Genomic DNA, 24060 nt, shown 5'->3' with positions numbered 1-24060 from the left:
TTAAAGAGCACCAGTATTGAAGTAATGTAAAAAGAAAAAACAAAAAAGGCCAAATAATCATGAATATCAGTCAAGAATTTGGAAAAAATCAACATGCCAAAACAGCCATTTGTGCTACTTTTTGCAACATGTGCATCAAATCAGACTTCTGTGACAAAAAGTACGCAAAGAAACACTGATTATTTTTCTCATTTTTTTCAGATCTTCCAGTTCAGGAATGGGCAACAGTCCCGGCTTCCCTGTCGTCTCTGTGTCAGGTTAGTTGCGGTGACATTAAGGTCTTTCGTGCGTATATGTTTGGAATAACTAATTTAAGTTACTAGTAGTCCACATTCACAAAAATCAGTATAGTTTCAATCTATGTCCAAAATCTTCGTATTTAACTAGAGTTTTTAAAAAATACAAAAACATATTGAACCACGCGGCGCCTGTTTTACTCTCGATGGCTGTTTGAGTTGAAATCAGAGTCTCTCCAACGCTGCTGTGACATGATGCGCTTATGAATCTTTTATCCACATCTGCGAAGGAGATGAGCAGGCGCCGGTTTGCGTGTTCTCTGTTAATTTGGGTCCTAAGGTCCCAAGGGCCTGGGGCCATCGACCTCAGCCCACCCTGAGTAGTCTCTGGGCCCCGCTGGAAGGCCTTTGTACTGGACCCTGGCACAGGCTACACAAAGTTGTTGGTAATTTGCCTCTGGTGTTCAAACAGGTCTTCAGTCTCTGCGCTGTATGCATCACCTGTAAAGGGGGAAAAAAATGACTTCATTACAGTCAGATGATGGGAGAGAAGGTGAACCAAAAAGAAGGAAAGGGGATTTCTATTCTCACCTGCATGACATCCGTACATGTAAGCTCTGTGGCCATCGTATTTGCACCGACATCTCATGACGTTGTTCATGAAGTCTGACTCGGCCATGTCCATGGAGGGGTTAACTTCCACCTGCAAAACAAAAACACACAATCAAAGACTCGCTCATTCCGATGTTAGCTTCACCTGATTGCCACTGTGTCTAAAGCTTCTCGGGCAAACAAGGACTAAGCCGCTTCTCTCTCCACGCTGGGAAAGCCATCTCGAATAAAGAGCAGTTGGATGTAAAATTGTGAGAGGGCCTGTTATTAAACAGCACTCGTGGCTGGTATTGTTTTTATAGTCAATCTGTTTCTCATCTATAAAAAGCTGGATGACTTTTCCACACAGTATTCCTATTTGTAAAGATAAATACACTATACAGTAGTTTCTCATGGACCTAATGCTGGAATGATGTTTGCTTAGTAGTCCGCAGCTGAGTGTATGGACTAAACAACACGCGGCAGTAAAACACGTGCTTTAGCAATGTGCTACGCAAAGCACGAAACCTACTGGTAGATCTTTAAGGGAAGCCCACAATAAAAAAAAATTATTACTTGTACAAAAACATGTAACAAAGACACTTCTGCCCACAGAAAACAGCGTAACTGGCTGCATAAGAGCTTCTGTAACTTTACAGGGGAGGTTCGTGGAATGTAGTTGTACCACAGCGTGGCCCCAAGCTCCTGCTCTGCTCCTCACACCAACATAGGACTGGAATAATAAGAGCTGAATTAACCTGAAATTGAGGTATGCTGCAACGGAGTAGTTATGCGTAAGAATGTTTATATGTCTGAAATCTGTCTTATGCTGCCATACACTGTACTAATAGTCTGTCATTTGCAGAGCTGCTCTGCAACTGCTGATACAACCATTCTCCTAATCTGGTCTGGTGATAATACTGAGAAGTCATTTACTCTAATAGCTGCTCTGTAAACTGCTACACCCACTTTAAGTACAGGTTACAAACAGCTTCAGGGAGAATGAAGGCAAACTACACTAAAAAAAAAAAAGGGAGAAAAGTTTTTAAAAAACACAGCGAATGTACAAAAAACTGTCTCTTAATTTTTCTGTGTAAATTACAGTGTTGGATCAGAGCGCAGGAGGCTTTTGGAGAGGGTTGGTTTAGAAGCAGAACGCGTTGCTCAGTGAGAAAGTGGCTATAAAAATAAAAACAGGGCAGGATGAATTCCTTGGTGGCAAATTAGCCGTTCCTAATGGAAGGGGGGACTAGGTGCTGTTTGACTAAAGGGAGGCAATAGTTAATTTGGGTAATTGGTGTGTTTCATTAGCATTGGGTGGTTCAAGGGCAGGCCTACTGAATCTTTCTGTAAAGCTCAGGATCAGAACAGTCAGGCATCATCTGCACTTTACTAGATGAATGAAAGAACACAGCGGAGACAAGGAGAGCTGCAGTAAAAGTTGTTTGTATTTTTCCAATTCTGCAGCCTTGGTGAATAACTGGCTTACTGCTTGGCTTACTCTCCATTTTCTTTCTTTTTCTGCTCAGTTAAATTTGGTTATGTCCCTTCAGCACGGGCCTCAAAAGACACTGACCTTTTCACCTTCAGTAGTTCTTCTATTTCTTTCTCTCATTTATGTTAACTCAATTTCTGTCCTCGTCTATCATTCATTCCGTCTCTTTGCCTCCACGTTGTGCTATAGCAACGCACCACTTCATAATTATACCCCACTCTACACGCTCAAAATATATATTTAAATGCATGTCCTCAGTCGGGACGTGCATTTATATATATGTGAGACACGTCAATTATGAGTAAATTAAATAAATCTGTCTCCAATATAGAGGAGAGACGTGTTAATTACAAAGATTGAGTGTGACCTCTCAGACAAACTGGGCAACAGCAATAATTATCTAACAGTGAGTTACACTGGAACCAGTCTCCCACAGCTAGGAGGTAATTGGCAGCATGCTAAGATCTGAAGACTACTGCATACCACGCTGGGATCAGAAGTCTGAATGGAAATGAAGGATAAAGGGAGATGGAGTCCTTGATGTGTTTTAGTCTGCAAGCCACAATGACTCGACTCGACAAAGAAATGACAGACGGAGGAATGGTTGAAGGGATGACGGTGATGAGGAAGGTCAGTCGGTTTTACTTAAATAGAACCAGAAACCTCAACCAGCCATAAAGAAGTCCACCTTGAGAGCCTCTGAACCTCCTCCTTGCTACCTAAATGTCTGGTCTTTAGGGAAAAGTTTAGCATTTGGGGGAAAATGGGTGATTGCGTGCTGAAAGTTTATACTTGTATGCAAAAGTATTAAGCTGTAGCCAGGAGTCAGTTTATGTTGGCAGAGAGACAACAAAGAGAGGCAAACTAGCCTACCAGCACCTCTGGAGCTCATTATCATATTATATTAGCACACATGCTGTATCTTGTTGGTTTAATCCATCCAAAACATGTGGAAAAATATCACAGTTCATTGTGCAAGAATATTTCTTGGCCGGTAGTTACTGAACCTGCCTAAGAAGTAGTCTTGACAGAAAAGCCTGTTAAATGGTTCCTTTAAACACGCAAGTTTCATTTTTGTGGCATAAAAATATTTCCAAACTGCAAAAGGTGAGAACTCTTAAATGACTTCTCACCTGAAAGATGTAGTCTCCTGGTCGCACATCTGTCACATCAACCCACTGGCAGTCGATATCGTGGCGATACGTGTCCCAGCAGCCCACAGAAATGCCTTGATCACCCATGTTGTAGCAGGAGAACCTCTTCTGGAGTCCTGACGCACATATGCACACACACCAACAACATTATCAATCACAGCATCAAAGCTCATTTAATGCTTGGCACTCCCTGTTATTTTTAAGAGCCTTTAGCTTCCTGGATTGCGATAGACTACGTACTGTATGAACGCCGTCTTTTTCATATGAGCTATTTCATCCATGATAAAACAAGTAAATGGAGAGTGAACAAACAACAACAGCGGCGATCTAATACATTAACCACAAAGTAAAAATCTGAATGCGGCTGAAACATTGATATTAATTTCCTGTCACTAATGGGAAAGAGTATTTTACTGGGTCTCATGAATAGTGTTGAACATTACCATCAGGGCAGTATGTGTCCTCCAGACAGAAACTGGCCTTGTGTCCCTCTGCAACCCTCGTGCCATTCAGAGTCAGCAGGTCGTAATGTGTGAACACCTCGATGCTGTGGTAGTGCCTGGGACGACAGGAGGGAAACTCCAGGTGAGAGTGTGTGTGTGTGTGTGTGTGTGCGTCTATGAGTGTGTGCATTTACACTAAGTGAACACTGGCTCCCTATGGCTCGTATCCTAATGACCTCACTGCTTGAACATGAGCGTGGGTGTCACCGTAACACCTCTCACAGAAGCTTGTTTTAGCGTCAGCTTGGTTGAGCTGTTTACGCGTTCTAAGTGAATGGAGGGCTTTGAAACTCACATCCACAGCTCTGATATGTTGTCATAAACTGAGGCGGACTGGACTGCGCGCGGGCTAGCCTGTCCTTTGTATCACGCTCGATCTGTAGTAACGCGACCTGTTCAACCGTCATTTCCACAGACACGTGCTGCAGGGCGGCTAATGAATCTGGAGAGATGACAACACTGTTTCAGACCACCCGTCCCTTACTGGGACACATCGACACTGTAGGCCTCACACGGCATTTTGAAAGTGCCCTCGTCATCGGAAAAGAAACTAGAATACTCACACTGAGTGGTAAAAAAAAAAAGTCTGAAAAGTATACCTGAGAACAATATTTCATCTATTTACGACTAAGTGCTGCTGAGGCCCAGTGACAGGCACGGGCTCTTATGTTTAATGTAGCATGCTGCCTCAAGCGCCCCCATCAAACCTTGTGTCAGCTGGCACAATGATCACATTTAAGCATGTTTTCTTTCCTGGTAGCAATTGAATGCAATTAAATTAAATATAACTCTAATTATTTAATGTGGAAGAAGCTATGTCATTACTACACCTACAAGCAATTTTGTATTTGTCAGAATATTTTTGACAGTCTCTGAATACCACATCTGAATCCAGGACACTCAAAACCACAGTTTCTCCCCCAAACACTTAAAATGACCACAGAGGCAATCACAACATCCCACATATAGTAAGTGTTTTCAAAACTTCTTTCCATTGCAGCAACCTGCACACATAAGCTACGCAACATCTCCTCTTTACTCTTCTCTGACTTGCTCTACCTGTGACACTGGTGCCACGTCCAGCTCTCTCTTGTTGCTTTGGGCCGGAAATCGGAGCGACCCAGGTTCATGATGCGGGAGGAGAATCGCAGCAGGCGTCGGTGGCCATAAGGCCAGTTCATCCTGGCAGCAGATGAAGATAGGCAGTTCTCTTCGTTGGCACAGGTCAGCAGGTGGAGGGGTCGGTCTTCCAGGTAGGCTGTCTCCTGGACCAGCTGGGCATCCAGAACGAGGTCAGGTGCAGCTGAAGAAGGAACGAGAGGTTAAGTCAGGATTCAACCAGAATCAGAGGAGAAGACGTGGAGCTACAGGAAGAGGGTCAACTTACTGTCCGAACAGCTGACTCCAGCCGCCTTAGTTCCACCGCCACGAGGACAATGGACATGGTTGTTGCGACGACACTGTTGAATTGAAAGCTCTGTGCCAACGCAGTGAGTTCCACTGAGAATCACGTCGCCTGCATTTGGGTCACCGGACCAGTACCAGGTCTCCTGTCAAAGCAAGGGTGTGGGGAGAGGACGTGGTGAGCTTGTCAGGTTTTCTATCAATGAGCGACATCATAGCTCATTGTCCACCACAGTGGGTACAGGGGCTGTGACTATGGATGTTCATTTCATTCTCTCATCAATAACTCAGACACTGCTGATGGGATTTTGACAAATCTTGGAGAAATAATGCCTCTGACCACTCTAGTATGACACTGTCAAAATTACACTAATTGGTTTAGAAATGGGAGTGTTGCATTGTTGTCAGACTTTGAGAAAAGTTGATGCTACTACAGTTAGAGGTCAAAATGACATGTTGTTTCGGTTGTTACCTGATGAGCGCTGGCAGCGAAGCCCAGGCCAAGCTGTCTGCATACCACCATGGCCTCGTTGATGCCCCAGTTCTCACTACAGATAGAGCCCCATCGCTTACGACCCCCAACCTCCATCAACACCTCCACGCGGCCTTCTGATGGGACTCTACCGCCAGCAAGCCGCACCTGGAAATCCATAAGATTACAGGGATTAAGGAGGTCATGCGTTTTCAGTGAAAGCTCAAGATGGTATGGCATGTGACTCTGTAGTTTTTATACCGTGTTCTCGATGCCAGTTTTGGGAACGTTGCAGCGCACTGAGGAATCCTGGCTGTGTTTGAACGTCCACGGTTGGACCTCCTGGAAGTAGCAGTCGAGGATGGAGCGCTCTGAGCCGATACACTGCACACTATTCATATGGATAGGTCCCGTACCTAAATGGGGTGGAAGAGATGTGGCAGATTTAAAGACTCCGCTGACAAAAAATAAAGCAAGAAATATGGAAACCACAAGGGCACGGACATAGCGGAAGGGCAATGTTTCTTAAGACTGTCTGGGGCCACCCACTGCAGACACAATGGCATTAGGAGATTTATCACGCAAAGAAGCGTGCACACACACTGAGGCTCTGTACTCCTCACACATGAATGAGCTTTCTCTACTTTAGCATCAAACCAACAATGAAAAGTCCCTATCTGTCATGACAAAATGCTCCTGCAAGCCAAGCAGCAGCACCACCAACATCTACTTTGGGCATCTGTCACACCTCATTACCACTATTCTGTTGCTTTCGGCACAATAACAACAACATTGTGTGTAGTCTGCCACCCTGGGTGAACAAACAAGGCCATATCTGTGCCAACAAAATAAAAGACTTTCACAGTATTTGTTGTTTTTAAAGCCAGATAATCTCTCAACGCCATAGAAGACGATGGAAAAAAGATTAAGATTTTGCAAAAGCAAACAGCTGGTTGCAAAATGATGGGAGGACATGAGACACAGAACAAACTATGGCTGCAGTGTTTTCTTAAAACAAAAGACACAAACTGCAAACTTGCAAATGAGGTAAAATGGAAATAAACACAACCAAAGCCACAAAAACTGTGGGAAAGAGAAAAACCAAGAAAAAGGGCGTAAAGGAAGATAGTCAGAACCAGATTGCAGCCTAACCCAATCTGTCTCTGTGTTGGTTTTGGTAGATTGTAGGCCTGCTTCCATACTGGTCACCATGCGTGGGTTCATATGTATGAAAAAGACACATTTAAACCACTTCCGCCTCTATCTGCACGGTAAAGGCCACAAACTAGATCCAAACTCGCACTGTTTAAGTTATCAAGACAAACACAGGGGCCACTCGAGGATCCTCGAAATGAACAGTGACATGCTCTATTTAAACCTTAGTTTGGGTAATCCACAGAAACCCAAAATAAATTCCAAGAAACCGGCCACACACACACTTTACATGTACACAAATACACACAGGCATTCAGGGTGTTTTACTCCCTTATGTATGCACACGATGGATATGTACTTCACAGGCGAAATTACACAGTAAAATAACAATGTTGGTCGAGAAAGGAAATAGAAACATTGTCCCTGTAATTTAGCTCACTGATGGTGATGATAAATGTAGTGATGATGGAAGTTAGAGAGTTGGCAGAGGGAGGCTGAACTAAACCAAATATCTTCTTCACTTTCATTCTCCCCGACGTTGATTTCCAGAACGATCAAACGATGAACTTCAGCGTAAAATGTCTAAGATTAACAGTGAATACATCTATGAGAGCAATAATGAAGCTTAATATAAATGTGGTATCTTAAATTTAGTTTTTACAAGAAACAGGTCGAGCCTGATTACTGTGTAATTAGAATTGGCAGATGCTACAGATCATTTGGACAGATTAGAAAATTGACTTCAGAGGATGGAAACAGGGGAAAATAAGTCACATTCTTGTTGAGAATAGCCCAAATAGTTGGTTCGTGGTTGCAAGGGAAACCCTGTCCCTCTCTTCTCTGAAATTACATTCCATTTTAGGCACACTAACACTGTGTTGTGTTTTTCTCTCCACGGAACGTCTGCTTCTGTGCCTAACAAAAACTTTCATGTCATCTGATCTGTCTCTTCGCAAAGTGCAAAAATGATTTAAGTTGTGCATAAACCCACCGCAGTCAACTAGCCACTCAACCACAATCTGTATCACGTTGGCTCATCATAAATAACGTAGTGCTCTCCTGTGGGGTCCTGTTGAAACAGAACAGTGATGACAGAAAGATTTGATAGAATTCACGCAGAGTTTTTGTCTCATGTGTTGACAGAACAGTGCGTCTCGTCATCACCACCGTGATATACGTGTGTGCAAATAAAGCATTTGTAGAAAATACATATTCAACAACTCTCTCTTTCCCGGTGTGTTTCTCTGTCAGAGTTTGTTCCATCAAAGGGTCTAAGTAGGCCCGTTCCAAAACCAGATAGGCCCGTGTTGAAATTCTATGTCACGGTAACATGTATAACAGGCTGCATGTTATAGAGAGGAAGCTGTGAGAGGACTTTGAAGTCAAGTCTATCAGCAGTGGCAGTTTAAGGGAGATTATTGTTCTGATTCTGTGTGGGTAGACATGCGTGTTTGTGTCTGGGAGAAACATGATATAGGTTAGTTTCTAAATCCAAGTGTGTTTATGGGCCCTACTGTGACTGAACAAGAACAATAACAAAGGCAAGGAGATGTATCCGGCCACAAGGACAGTGTGGTTGTCTTTAAGCGTGCTACTATTTCAGTTCATATATGTTTTGTTTCATATATGTGAAGTGTAAACAAGCTATACTTAGATGGGAGGGCGTGGTGATTAATTAATACACTCTCAGCCTGTCACATCACTGCTGAACCAATCACAATGACACATGGTGTCTACCAACTAGTCTGATGTGGGTAGAAGTGTATGAGGTTTTTCTGTAACAGCCTAGTGCCTTTTTCAATATACTTTTTTCGAGGTAAACACAGTGGACGGTCAAGCATAATTGCACTGTGCTGTAGTGCAGTACTTCTCAAATTGGATGCTTCAGATTTCTCAACATGTCTGTCCTGCTGCCTTCGCATGGCTACAGGGATTTAATGAACCAAAGAAGCTTTTCATACAGTTTAAAGTGCCTCTGGACAAATGCTGTCAAATTAATTTATAAATAAGACAGGCTGATGTACTCACACTCCAATGCCAATTTAAATGCACGTACTAGCTAAAAAGTGTTTAATTAAAATTTTACATTGTTTTTTACCATTAATTCCCATTTTTGAACATTTACTCCAAGTGTTTAGTTTGCAGTTGTTGACAAAAATCAACCAAGTCACAACAGATATGCCAAAATAAGACATGGTTCATGGTTCTGCTAAAGCACCAGCACTATCTCTTTGTGTTGGCTTATCAGAATAAATCTCCCACCTGTTTAAATCTCTTATCCTACCTGCATGCTGAGTAGCTAAACACCATACAGAGGGGCAAAATTAACTTTCAGGTCAGGATAATTCCTCAATATTCGAGAGCTTCCTCCACTGGTTACTCCACAGCCACTATGAACCAAACATAGATGTTTCACCCTGGAGATCGGGATTCGTAACCTGTGTGGGACCGATATTTTTAGATGTGATTATTCCTTGTTTTTAAAGTTGCGTTTCATAAGGTTGATGCAGTCCAACTACTTGGTAACATTTAGGCACTAAAACTACTTGGTTAGGGTCGAAAAAGATCACATTTTGGGTCAAATAGACCCTTTCCCAAAGTCATTCTAACCACCTTAAACAATCAACCAGTATCCTCATTTTCTATTGTGGACTGGCTGATTCTGAGGCTGCATATTATATACAGAACAATGAAAGACATAGTTGAACTCTAGCACAAAAGTAGATGCATGGTTTGGTCAGAAAAAAAACCGTTTTAAATAGAAAATTCACATCTTAAACAAGTCTGTCTCAGACTGTTGGAATGACGCTGACCAAATGACTGATCAAAACCAAAGACTGGTGCAACAGTCCCCTCAGGAGAACCAGCAAAACCAGGTTTTAGTTCTGTTAGACTCATCAAAAAGAAAAGTAGCATGAATGTCATTATCGACAGAAATTCTAATTTAAGAGGTTAAAAGGTAAAAGGGACTAATCCAACGCATATAAAAATATGCTTTGCTTGATCAACTGAACAGCTAAAGCAGCAGAATATTACCCCACATTTCATCTCCATCAGCATGATTAGAGACTACACCCTAGCCTCAGACGTGGAGAAACCGTTCTCACATCTCTTAAGGGTGGGGACACCACTGGCACAGCTGGATACTGACTGATTTGTGTGTGTCACCGAAGCTGGACATTTGAAATTGAAGGAAAAAGACCACAGCACTCAGTAAGTGAATGAAAAGCTTGCTTGAATCTACCAAGATTATGTCTCTGGCTTTAGTTGCCAAATGCCAATGTAAACCAACGTGGCTTATAGTATTTCATTTTGTGTGTGAGTGAGCGCAACCGTGTGTATGGTGTTTGGGCAGCTGGTAGCCCTGGCCCAGGACTCACATAATCACAGCTGGAGATACTGCAATCAACACATTTGCAGCTTCGCAAGGTAACATACACAGACAGACAGACAGACAAACACACATGCCCACACATTATCTGATCAGTCAGGGCAGACGGGTGCGGCGTCTAAGATAAGCAAACGATAAGCAAAAGGCTGGAATAGTCTCTCTGTCTTCTCTGGAATACCATGACGCATGATAAACACACTCAAACAGCCAAACTGCAGACTCAAAACAACCAGATTAAATGTGTTTCAGAACCTCCAGGTAAAGTTATATGAAAGCCTGTGCTGTGCCGAGCTCTCCCTCTCTTTCTCTCACCTTGACCCATAAAGGCTCCATGGAGGGCGTCCTTGGCAGTACCAAAGCCCAGTTCCCTGCACACCACGCTGGCTGCGGTTCTTTCCCACATGTGATCTACGATGGTCCCCCATTTTCCGTCCCGGAGCACCTCCACTCGCCCCTCGCCGAGTCTGGGGCCTGCCTTCAGACGCACAGGCTGCACAGGACAACAAAGGAAATGTAAATTAGTTTACACACACACACGCTGTACAATTTGTCTATTGTAGATGTAACTTTATTTATTTTACCACAACTGGATAGGGAGCTTGGGGTCTTCCTGAGGAGATGCGAGCGAACTGAGGTCCCGGTACGCACTTGACCACTGCATGTCTCCCGTTCTTACAGGGGGCCGGACTACGAGGGATTGACAGCTGAGCGTGGCACTCCGACAAGCTGTTCTCAGTACCCAGACAGTTCACTTTTTCTACCCAGAACCCCTTCTTCTTTGCCATGACACTCAACCTAAAAAGAAGGAAAAGTAAGTGACAACTTAGTTTTAAGCTGGTAGTAGTCCCAAAGATAATCAGCAACAATCAAGTACAGAAAAATCATTCTTTTTTATTGTTTATTAGGTGTTTAATGTTCAAAAACTAATGAGGCTAATCTGTTTCTTTAAGACTGTGTGGATTTGGTTTGATCACAGTTAAATAAGCAAAAGGCTTTTAAATGATGTTCCCATATGTCTCCCGTAGAAACCCAGAATGTCTTTGTAATACCTTGTTGAAGGATCTGCCACCTTTGTATCCCATATTTTCCTGTAAAAGAACAGAAATGGTTGTTAGCTCTATCAGGTCTGTACATTTTTAAAGGCTGCAAACACACACTTATGAAAACGTGGGCGAGCAACTTCTGCAAAAAGGTAGTGACCCTAAGGTATTCTGTAGCATCTGCTGTTTGTTTTCTATGTAGCCTGATCACATAGTAGGGATTTCTTCAACAACGAGCAGCAGCACAGACGCTCACTTGCTCAGACGACTAGAGAACTAATCTTACTGAAGTACTTAAAAATGAATCATACTGCTCCAAATATAGCTACTGTATATAAAAGCAGAATGAGCTGTGCATGTGGCTTTGTGGTGAGTGTAAAGTTAGATATATTGATGGCAACGACTAGTAAAGTTGAAGGAAGAATGTAGGGTTCTTGTTCTCTTTCAGCAGCTCCATGTTCCATCTCTCGCTCTTGTTTTATTGGTTCAGTAGCATGTATTTCAATCTGACATGTGGGCTGTTGGTATTTATTGTGTTATGTTATGTTGTGTTTAGAGAAATGACCAGTGTAGATTCCTGAGATTTAACACGACAGTATTTCCTGTACCTACTAACATTCGAGTGTTCGGCAGGAATGTGCTGGGATATTTTAGCAAAATCCACCTGTACATTAACCCTCTAAATCCCAAAATCAGCCAACAGGTTTGGAAGGCATGTCATTACATCAGGAAACCAAATCTAAGCTTAAAATTGTGATATTTCATCAAAATTGCTTTATTCTATATGTTTCATTTAGAAATTTCCCCAAAAAATAACTGTTTGCTGATACCAAATTATGTTAAAAAACAAACAAACAAACAAAAAAACAAAATCTTCCACCATCCCCGATACAACTGTGAAGCCATTAGTGACTCAGCTAAGACCAACAGTGACAAAACTAAAATTTGGGGACTTTTAGGTTTAACTGAGACAACTACGGACAAAAAACTAAACATCTAAGTGTTAAAACATATAATATAGTTTGTAGAGTTACCATTTCTCCCAGCATTGGAAACAGCACTTGTGGCACAACATGTTTCCATGTCAATTTCACATTCTAAGTATTTTTGCAAAAATTCATATAAATGAAATTCAACTTTTTTTTTTCCAGCTTTTATGATTTATGGCATTGTAACTGTGCCATACTGCAAAGAACACATCTGAGTTCCCTCTACTTCTAGCCCAGACTTTATTTTGCAGTCAAAAATGAACCCACAGTGAGAAAAATGTGACAGCAGCAGCAAAAAAGAAATGCCCAGTAACTGCTTGTGGTTCACTGGGTTAAATAAACTAATATAGATCCTTTGAATAAAAGACTTACGCATTGCTTACTGCAGTATAAAAGCGCTTTGTACATAACTACAGGATGCACAGATGTACAAGATAAAAAAAAAAAAAGAACAACACAAGATATTTTGAACTCCGCTGTTACCCTCCAAAGCCACAACCAGTCCAAAAAGAATCATGACATTCAACATCAGTGATGTACAACATTTCTGGGAAAACAGGGTTTGACCAAGCACGATATGCAAACAAAAACTCTGGCACTACACTGCCCTCAATGTCCAAGAAATGCCAGAACCAAAGAGATTTATGCACCAGCTCAGCTGGCGGACTTGGGAGAGCGGTGGAGAGGAAAGCCTTCTGTTCTCTTGGCAGACACACAGAGCAGACATGCCACACAGACCATGTCAGGACATCCTCAAACCACTGCAAAGTGCATGCACTATTACCAACACTCATCAGTTACACCAAAACAGATACGCAAGCTGCAACCAGATTGACAATTAAGAGAACCACTTACTAGCCAGCGTTGGTATAAAACACATGGATAAACACTGATAGTTCTATAAATGCTGGCTGATTGGCAAAACAATTAGCGCTCATGAATTAGGAAAAATAGATTACGTAATTTAGAGAGTAATCCTGTTAAATCCTTGATCCAGAATGAAAGGCCTATTTGTTGGGCTATACAGCTGGCTTTCATCATAAAGCCTTACATAGCAAAACACATACGGTATCTTTTCATGTTGAATTTTAATGAGCATCAGCATGGCATCACAGTCACAGGTACACGAAGCCTAAATGGTCTTCAGTCTTTTCTTTGGCGTCCGACTTATTTAAGAAATGTTCACTCAACATACTCGAATGCTGATTTCAGTGCATTCCCTTTTGAAGAAATAAACATGTCGAAGGATATTTGTATGAATGTAAAGGCTGGTCAATATTTGTATTTCTGGCATGAAACTCCAGGCATTCCCGTAAAGTTAAGGCACAAACCTTAAAAACAAACTGAGGATGTTGGAATCAAGAGAATCATTGTCGGGGGGACATGATGTTATGTTGATGGTTGCGTGAAGTCGTGGGCTGCTGACTGTACACTTTCCAGAATCACATAATAACTTGTTTCCTGATGCTGTAGGGAGCAACGAGATCTCACTGCTCTTTAACTAAAAAATATAAACAATCCCTCATCAAAAAGTATTTCACTATTTAGAAAGGGAAGGTACTTAAAAATAGTTTTCGGCAAAAGAGTACACTTTCATTACAGCAATAATTTAGAAAATAGCGCTGTGCAATTTGCAGCTGTTATTTCGGAATCACACTCTTCAAACAGGTCGTTTCTACAGCTCATTTGAAACACAAATGCAGCTCTGACGAGTTAAATGCAGGCCTTGCATTATGAACATCTGCAAATAAAATTTCAGTTGCTTAAATAGCCTTGCCTGATACCTTTGAAAAGTATATCAGACGTGCGACTTGGTGAGGAAGACAAACACCCAAAAACCATCTTTTTAGATCCCGTGCATGGCTCTAAATAAAGCTGCACATGATGTCACGAGACCTGCTGTAAACTGTGACTGTCTCACTGTATAGAATTTAACTTCTTTACAGTCTTTACACTGTCTTCAATTACGCTTGTAAAATATCTTAAATGTGTCTACCATGTGGCTTCGCAGTGCCATGGGACAGACGGTGAGGAGCATGCACACTTAGTTTCCCATGAGGCAAACATGTCTGTGACTTGTTTGTGACCTCACCACAGACAAATCAGCTAACCATTTTCCCCTCTTCAGAAACCAACAGGGCTACTACACGGGCTATAAATGATACCTCCAGGTCTTTCATTTGACTGAATTACAGCACTGTTTTGATGTTGAACTTCATTCAAGGGCAATAAAATGCTTAAATTTCAGTGTTAAATACATAAAATCTAATCATTAACAATTAGTCTTAGTTGAAAATAATTATTAGCAGGTAGTATGAGCTGCATGAGCCCTGGTATTAGGTTGTTTTTCACCTCCATAGCATTCATCAGCCTTGTTTAACCAAACAGTGTATTCAGCACTTGTTGTGGAGCCAAAAAAACTGAGGCTAATGATAGGGAGTCCAAACTGCCTGTTAAAAAACAAGCATTACACCACTGTTTGGGTTTCATCATCCCCACTGACCTGACTTATGGGTCTTAACCTAGGTGTAAAGGTTTAAGACTTTAATTTAAACTTTAAAATGCTTCCAAAATAAAACCTGAAAAAAAAATATACAGAAATCAATTGAACTATTAAAAAAATGTGGTGGTGGAATAGCATCTTCTTGCTGCAGAGCACACAGAAACCTTTGGGAACATTCTGTCACGGTACAATTGTATAAGCTTTTGATTTGACCATTTTCTTAAAAAAAAATTTTAAAAAAAGAACCATTTGTTGCTATAAAAATTGGTGAAAACTACCAACATTTGTCCATTTATTCCTTATATTAGAAATACTAAATGTGCTAAAATATAATACCATTCACAAGATCCTTATTCAGTCCATTAGATGGAATTAAGACTAGGGTTGGGTCTCCAGTTGGTTCTATGGTTGATTGACAAGCTGTCTTCTGACCAAACTCACCCGTTGGACAAAATGTCACTGTTTGTTGGGTTTCTATTGGTACTACATCAACAGCCTTGCAGCACCCACCTATTGTTTTTGGTTCTAGCACAAATGGACGACCTGAGAAATTGCATGAATTCAATTTCATAGCTTTGAACTCATGCAACCTAATGGAGACTGTTAGGTTGTCTTGGTAAGTGAACGTTCATCTGAGGCCAGCTCCAAACTATTGAACACCATGTCAATGAAGTTGTTGGTATGGCTGTATTTCACTGAAATGGAAAAAGTGGAGTTTAAACTTTGAAAACAGTAGGCCAACTTGTCAGTGTTATAGTCTTCATTAGTTCCTGTGGTGGGATCATGAGCTGATGTAGCTGGTTCAATCAAAAATCAGACGCACACTCAACAGTCTGTTATCTTTACGGTACAAAACAACTTGGTTAAGATGATTGTTATAGTCTGCAAATGCTAGCCCTTTATACCAACCTAAAATTCATTTAGACTATTGAAGCTAGCAGGTAGAACGCACTGTGACCAATGTAGTTCATCTAGAGACAATGTGCATATATGTTTTTTTTACCCCAAGGCCAATCGACTAGTTTAGATTTGGTTGAATATAGCACTAATTAAGATACTTGAAAATATGTCTTTTTAAGTTATCAGCTTAACACTTGGCTGAAGAGAAGTGAAAAAGAAGGCCACGCTGAAACATATTATTGGATATTTCCACCGAGACCAGAGCAAACTGATAAAAATCACTACGCTCAGTTTTTAAAGCCAGCTTCCACAGTCTGTTCCAAACCAAAAAATATCCACCGGCCTGCATACACAAATTAAAAGATGGAGAAATAAATTAGAGAGAAGGTCAGTGAGGAAGATCACATAGACATCAGACAGGAAAACCAAATTGGGTCACCCAAAATGTCACCCAAAAGCCTGAAAATGATACCCTCATCATAAGAAAATTTCAGCGGAAACATAATTAAACATAAAATGCCGGTTAAGTCCCGAAATCACTATGGTGACAGAGGAAGACAGACAGCTGCTGACACAGCGGGCCGGCTGCAAACTGCAGCTGTAATTGGCCATATTTCACACGAGCAAGCGAAAATCTGGCTTGTCTGACTGCTGCTCTCGTTCTTTCTCTCCATCTCCTCTTTCTGCTGTTACTCTCTTCCTCCTTCTTTGCCAACTCCGTCTAACTCTCTCTCTCTCACACACAGCTATAATTGGGGGTGTTTTTTCACTCTCAGCATAAACCCTGGAAAGCTTTGGTCCTGACCAACTTGTAATTACAGCATCTTCAGAGTTTCATCCAAGAGACACAAGAAGCTGCGAGACATGGCAGGGTCCAGGATTTCTAAGAATGGACTGAGAGTCTTTGGTAAGGAGGAGAAATAGGGGGTAAACTCGCAGGCTAAATTTGGTCAAACCCTGCAATATAAACCTATGGTTTTCTGGCAACTGGTAAAGTGGAAGATGTTACATGAACGCTCAACATACTGTCTGAAAGCCAGTTGTTTCTCTATGACTCTGCTTAGATTTTGCAATGACAAAAACACAAACAAGCAATTTCAGTCAAGTCAAAAGTGCATTCCTTACAATTCCCCAAAGAGGATTAGCTGCCTCCTGGCTGTTATGTTCGGTTCTATATTCACATCACATTTGTAGCAAAACATCCTGATTTACAATTCATCACAATCCGCCCTGATTTTAGAAAACAAATGCAGTACAAAAAAACCTGTGTATATCATGTAGGCAGCTAAGACTTTGAAGCAGTTTAAGGTCAAAAACACATGTTAAGAAAGAACAAATGTGCATCTGTGTAGATAGAAAACAGGTACAGATTTGGAAACAAACACATCATCATGGTTCAGACCAGTATAGCGCCTGAGGCTTCAGCAAAACACCAGGTCAAACCCAGGACAGGCAGACCAACATGTAGCAAGTCACAGCTGCTTCCATGCCAGAGCCATATAATTTACACATACAATAAAAAAACAAAATAAAAAATCTGCATACTGGCATACATGTGCCCAACATTTCATTGTGCATTTGTACAAACAGTATTATCCACTTTGTTGTGGCTTTGGTCTGAGACTAAAAGAGCAGGAGCACTACTATTATTTCAGTTCTTTTTCCTGACCTTAGAGGAAGATTTAAAAACAACATCTTACAACAGCCAGTGAGCAGATTCCCTGAAGGCTTCAATCCAAGCCCTTCAAGCTACAGCAGCCCTGTCCTCCTCCGTCATATCCGCCTTCTTGGTGAGCAGCCAAATCTCTTGTTATGCAGCCATACAAACCTATTCATCTAATTCCTCCTACAACTGGCACTTGCACTTCTCATCTCCTACTTTTCTGCATCTGTGCCGTTGAATCTATACTGCGATAGAAAATCAAGCAAATGAGTGAAAAGCATCACACCTGCAATGCGGGTAAGCTGTGCTCTAATAAATGATCCTGTTCAGGCCGTGTACAGCATCACTCTGGCCTGTTCAATGACAGCTTAGTCTGAGGGCCTTTTATTACTAAAGATATGACGTCAGATTATTCCCTCCTAGAACAATAGAATCCAGTCGTAGGTTCACTGCGTTCCCAATAACAAGCAGCTCCAACAGAGATAGCTTAATTCAAGGGCAATGCAGAAATACTTTGAGCGAGTGAGTGTGCTCCAATAGGGACAGTTCATAAAGTCAATAAAAAGTTAGAAAAGTCTATAAAACAAATAAGGTTCCCCTTCAACAGTTACAGCCTCTCAGCAGCAAGAGGAATCTAGCACCTACAGTACAGAGCAGATGTTGCGGTCTGTCGCCGGTTGAGTCAGATGAAGTCAGGCCAAGAGAGAGGAGGAATAGCTGAACTGTGAATCACCTATAGCAGGCAGCTCTCCAGGAGCATGATCCAACTGGGTCCCCCTTCCACTGATGGTCAGACACTTTTCATTCCTAAAATAGCACTGGAGTAATTCTGTGCTAATGTGTGGTCCTCCTGTGGTTTAAGAGCAGAACCTTCCCAAAAACCGCTGTCAGTGTTTTTTTTTTCAGCAGGCAGAGAGGAAGTGTAGCTCTGAGCCAGTGGGGCAGAAGGAGACACCTAAATACAATGCATTAAGCACACGCCTGGAGCAGTGTGAGCTTGAAAGTATGCACATGTTTGGCCTGGTATTGAACCTCATCACTTTCAGAGGTGATCAATACCACATTTATGAAAACACGCTTAATTGGATTCATTTCAAAAGTTAGATGAGACGTTTGGTACTCCTCTTGTATCTGTTGCATGTAGTTGGGAACCAGCAGCTGTTTAGCTTAGCATAGCATAAATTTGTTTCCCCACTTCTAGTCTTTATGCTAAGCTAAGCTAACTGCTGCTAAATCCACCTATAATGTTAATTCTTCAACAGCAGGCACCAGACTGGAATTAATCTTATTTAACAAAGCAAATAACAGTTATTCTTTAGGTTTGTACTGGAATGGTTCTGTTTCAGTTCATATTGAAATGTGTAAAAATGCCAAAACTGGGGACTGAATTCATATTTACCTATTCTTTAATGTGCTACTTCTAGGCTTTAATCACATGTTTCCCAATTCATTTGTACTTTATTGAGAGAAGATACTTGTATGTCTACTTAAATTAAATTTAACATCAATAAATGTGAGAGTTTTGGCTTATTTTGTTAAATGCACACTGTATATATTTTGATGCTACCTAAAGTAACGCACTTAAGTGTTACTGTTTTGATACCAAACTTTAACAAATGTATCAAAAAACTTCAAATGATACCCAGCTGTAGTACATATGCATACACATACACACAAGTTGGCAGCATGCCACACATGCTGTTGTTAGGGTGGGATGTAAAAGTGAAGAAATGCACAGTTGACTCAACGCTGCAGAGGCCACCCTGCCAATAAGACAAGTCTCTCCAGATTCACATCCCCGCTCTCCAATAGCTACCTCTGTCTCACACATGGTATCGATGGGACAGTTAAAGCACAATCAGCAGTGATATTACACCTCAGCATGGGAATCTAAAAGTTAAAGTGGGGCTGTTTGTCTGAGAGCTGCAGGCTGAAGATAGCATCAGAGGGAGAGAGAGTGAGAGAGAGGCAATGAGGTATGCAGAGGTGATTTGCCTGGAGAGAGGTGTAGAGAAAGGGCAGTAGAGAAGGGACAGGGATCCCTTTATCATCATCCTGAGCCTGAGGAAGGGAGGGGCAGTAAAGGGGGACACAGGGGAGAATCGGCTGGGGGAAGAAGATAAGCCCAGTGCAAGCCCTTTACTCAAACTGGCTCTAAATGGGATGCCACTGCTGTTTTTTATTCTTCAGTGTGTGTTTTTATTCATGCAACTATGGGATGAATGACACAGCGTGTTGCCCTTCTGAACCACAGTCAGTTGCCCAGTGTTCTGTAATCTAACAACTTGACTTCATAAAGTTAAACTGTGTTGCTTTCAGTGCCGCTAGCAAGAAAGAGTCTTACTCACTTGTATGTTTTGGCGTTGTGCTGAGTAGCTTCTGGAAAGCCGAGCATCCCGCACACAACACGGCTGCTGTTGAGACTCCAACCCAGGTCACAAACTTGCCTCCATCTCCCAGCATGCTTCACCTCCACGACACCCTCTGTGACAAGGCTCTTTTTCTTGGTAGCCATGAGGATGGGACGAAGACGGACCTCCTCAATTCGCACCTTACTGTTACCCTTGTGAAAGATGGACATCACACCTACTATTACATATCTTTCTAACAATAACCCACAGATTTACCAGATGTGAACTGCTGTACCTGGTAGTGGTGGTGGTGTCTTTGGAACCTGGGGACCTCATATGGATGTCCATTTCCATAATATCCGTATCCTGGATGCCTGCGGGTGGCCACCTGGCCCTGCCACTGTGGTGCCGGGCTGCCATTAGGCCTGGCAGCAGTGGTCTGGCTTCTGCTGGCCGATTGGTCCAGTCTACGCTCAGGGGTGCACACGACCCCCAAGTCTTCAGAGTGCTTGCAGTCATTCACGCCCCAACCGTTGTGTTTGCAGTCCTTCACGGACTTCTCTGAGCCGTCACAGCGCACATTATCCATCCATATTGGGCCTTATGGAAGAATAAATAATCATTACTTTATTCATTGGGATTTTCATTGATTGTTCAATAGACAGACTGAGCAATGCTTTCACACAACAGCTCAGATCAGTTCCTAAACACCTAACACTTGACTTTTACTGGCACGCTGATTTAGGGTTGCACCTTAGCGGCGTGTTTAGCAGTAGATACACAGCATTTTACAAGGCAGGGTGCTGTAGATCCTGTTCCCTGAATCCACTCAACCTTCTCTTTAATTTGGATTTAAAAGCAGCAGTAAAGAATGTCCATAAACCACGGCAAGTGTTGCACAACTCTGGCAAGCGAATGCTGTCATTATTCTAAAACAAATGCCCTTTTTCGGCCCATATATTTGCTCTGCCGGCCTGCCAGGCGACCTTAACAAGATGTAAATTCCAATCCCACAACAAGTTATCTTTGTCACTTTATGATGTTAGTTATTTTGGATGTCTTAATTGGTGGTCTTCTCATGAAGCCATACACCAAGCACACTGAAAGCTTTGGGATAAAGTGGTCCAACATGGCTGCATGTCACTCTAGGACATCCGAAATGTAGTAATTGCTTCTGTTAAGCTAATTGACCTTTTCATGACTTGCAGGAAAAAAGCACAAGTGTAATTAATATAATTAATGTGGGTTCTGTTCCAGTCCAATGTGTCAGTTAGCCAGCATAAACACTAGCTTTGCTGTGGAGTAGGGATAGACTCATTATCGGCCTGACCGATTATCGCGGCCAATGTTTGGCATTTTCCCATCATCATTAGCAGTATTATGATTGACTGATTATTGATAAATTAAGTTAACTACTTCAGGTCCATCTTTCTCATCTTTCTCTGTCTTTAGTCACTCTGTGGTCTCTAAAATGTCTCTCAAGTAGAGACTGCAAAAACTCAATAAGAAGCACAAGCCCTTGCCACAAACCAGAAAGTCAGTTATTCTCACAGTGGCTAAGGCTATGCTAATGGTTAGCGGCCAAGTTAGAGGGCAGCCACAAATGACCCTGTGACAGACTCCAGTTATGACACTTTAAGATATGGACCTTAGTGGGCCATAACAGAACAGTTAAAGATTTTCAAAATGAGTGTCCTAATTGTTTACTCCTAATTCTATTTTACAGATTCAGTTATAGTCACACTAATTAATGAAGAAGCCAGGTTTGCTGCTATCACATGCTGTAAAACATTACAAATATCTGTAATCAGTCTTTATTGATTACCAATAATTGGCATCAGTGTCAGCCCCTTAAAACCCATATCCGTTTATCCCTATTGTGAAGGCCTACAACTAAACTGACTGAATCAATTAGGCTACACTCTAAATGTTAAGGTTGTGGTTCTGCAGACAAGAAAATGGCGACATTTGACCTTTCTTCTACCTACTAAATGTCATCTTAGTACAGCAGAGTGCTCTCACCCGCTCCTTCTCCATACTTGGCGCTGTGAGCCCAGGTGACGCCGCCCTGGAAGCCCAGCTCTCGGCACACCACATTGGCCAGCTTGATGTCCACCTCGTCGTCGCACACGGTCCCCCAGGTGTTGTTGTGCAGCACCTCCACGCGCCCTTCGTGCGCCTCTCGCGCATAGTTGCCCGCCAGACGCACCTTGGCGGCGGGCGCGCGGGCCGCTCTGCGCTGAGATGACGTAGTTCTACGAGGTTCAGCGCGAGCGGGGCCGGAGAGCGACAGCAGCGCGAGAGCGAGGATGAGGAGGGGGAGGAAGCTCAAGCAGGAGGTGCGGGTCATCTTGACTGGGAGAAGGAGGAGAGGAGGAGGAAGAGGTCTGCAGGTAAAGATGGAGACACAGCTCAGTTTGTTTGTTTGTTAAATTATGACACTCATTGTTGTCAGTTCTGTTCAATTATGAGACTCATTTGAAATTATCCAGTAAAGCCCTTAAGCTTGTTTGTGAGCTAAGCAGCCATTTTCAAGCTACAGGCGTTCACTGTAGGCTGTAATGAGAAACACCTAACATCAACCCTGGGTTTATCTTGAGACTTAAAATACCGTGCGTAAAGACCGAGTAATTCCCTTTAACACAAGTCAAACAGCCAGCCAACATGGAGTAAAAGAGGCCTGGTTATTAAACAGACCAACGGTGACATCCTCTGGACGAAATAATTTAGGTATTCTGAGCAGCTCCAGCCATACGTGCTCTTCACTGTTATCATGAAGTGAATCATTCTCTGAGACAGTTACCATTACACTGGCAGCTTATCTGGTGACACTCAGGGAGATACAGCTTGATTTTGTTTTTTTTGCAGTCCCACATTTGGTTTTAGTCACTGCTGCAGCATCAATCTTGCAGTGATGCAACTGAAGCCAAAATACATAAAATGAATACTTTTCGCTCGTGTCAACCATATAATTACGGATACACCAGCGCGCTTCTGTATGGCAGTTCACCTGAATAAACCTCTCCCTGAGGCTAGCTGCCTAGACAGAAACATGAGGCAGGTTTTTAACTGGAGGTTAACAAGTGTCACAGCCAAACAAGAACACAGCGGTGGAGACAGATGCTGAAACATTAAATCACTGCAGGCCACAGGACCACACTGAGCACAGAATATACAAAATATGTTTGTCTAGTCTGGTGATATAATTATAAAAGAGCAAACCATAAACAAGTAGCTACACGCTAAACTTTCGTAAATTGTATTGTATGCAGCCTATGTGCTGTAACATAATCTTACATAACTTAGAACTGGAAAATATTTTCAGCGAACATTTGATTTATGGAGTACTCTAGCTGAATTATATTTTAAATGCATCTCCTCTCAGAAAAATAATCCATAGAATACTAAAGCAACCTGTGCCTACATGTCATATGTCCTTAAAACACCTGTTACACTCCCTCTCAATATAAAAACAAATTAATAGATAATAAAAAATCACATGAAAGTGATATAATGGAGAAAGAAAAATGCACAAAGAGAAGATAAGGTTAAAGTTCACTCACCTAGCAGGCAGCAAATGTTGCAGTGGTGGATGTCACTGGCAAAGGGGAGCGTGACTGAGTGAAGGAGTGTGTCTACTAAGTGCTCTCCTTAGTCAATCCTGCCTTCTTCCCTCCTTCTCCATATATCCCTCCCTGCCTCCCTCACTGCCTCCCTCCTCCTGTGCAGTCTTTCTCTCTTGGTCCCTTTCTTTCATATAGAAAGAAAGAGACTAACATAAAGTGTTAAAATGTAAAGCTGCCATATTAAATTCCAACCTAATTGTCTGCGTAATCTGGCAACAGCGTCCCTATAAATTCTAAAAATATCAAACAAAGTGGGTTCCCTGCACTGATTTCTCATTTTAACATATTGTGTGTTTCTTTCTAGCAGACATTTGTGTAACAGCGGGTGAATACTTTTAAGCACTGCCGAATGGGCAATGGGATGAAATATTGGGTAGTTGTTCTTCACAGATAAATGAATCAGACGGCGAATGTTTCAGAAATTAGTCTCCAACAGCCCACAAGACTCATTAATTTCAAGATGGGAAGTTCAATACTTTTGCAGAAATGGACTTAATACTTTGTGAAATTCATTTTCATTATTAAATCAAGGGACTTTTTTTTTTTTTCCTTCTCTCACATTTGTGCCTCTTTACTCATCTCTCCTC

At 42.0% G+C, this 24060-nt stretch overlaps 1 protein-coding gene across 1 annotated transcript; it reads right to left on the bottom strand.

Moving 5' to 3' along the window:
* Nucleotides 1-290: 290 nt before the first annotated feature.
* On the bottom strand, nt 291-22197 carry loxl4 (lysyl oxidase-like 4). The gene is made up of 14 exons (XM_008279774.1): nt 21870-22197; nt 20143-20447; nt 19845-20059; nt 11451-11489; nt 10983-11196; nt 10714-10891; nt 6117-6271; nt 5856-6023; nt 5367-5529; nt 5039-5282; nt 3920-4035; nt 3456-3592; nt 828-939; nt 291-737 (listed from the first exon to the last, which is right to left on the bottom strand). The coding sequence occupies exons 1-14, from the start codon at nt 22195-22197 to the stop codon at nt 667-669; spliced, it is 2445 nt and encodes an 814-aa protein (XP_008277996.1). The 3' UTR covers nt 291-666.
* Nucleotides 22198-24060: the final 1863 nt, after the last annotated feature.

Source organism: Stegastes partitus, unplaced genomic scaffold, assembly GCF_000690725.1.
Source record: "Stegastes partitus isolate 25-593 unplaced genomic scaffold, Stegastes_partitus-1.0.2 Scaffold169, whole genome shotgun sequence".
NCBI lineage: Eukaryota > Metazoa > Chordata > Actinopteri > Pomacentridae > Stegastes > Stegastes partitus.
This window is presented reverse-complemented; position numbering and strand designations above follow the sequence as displayed.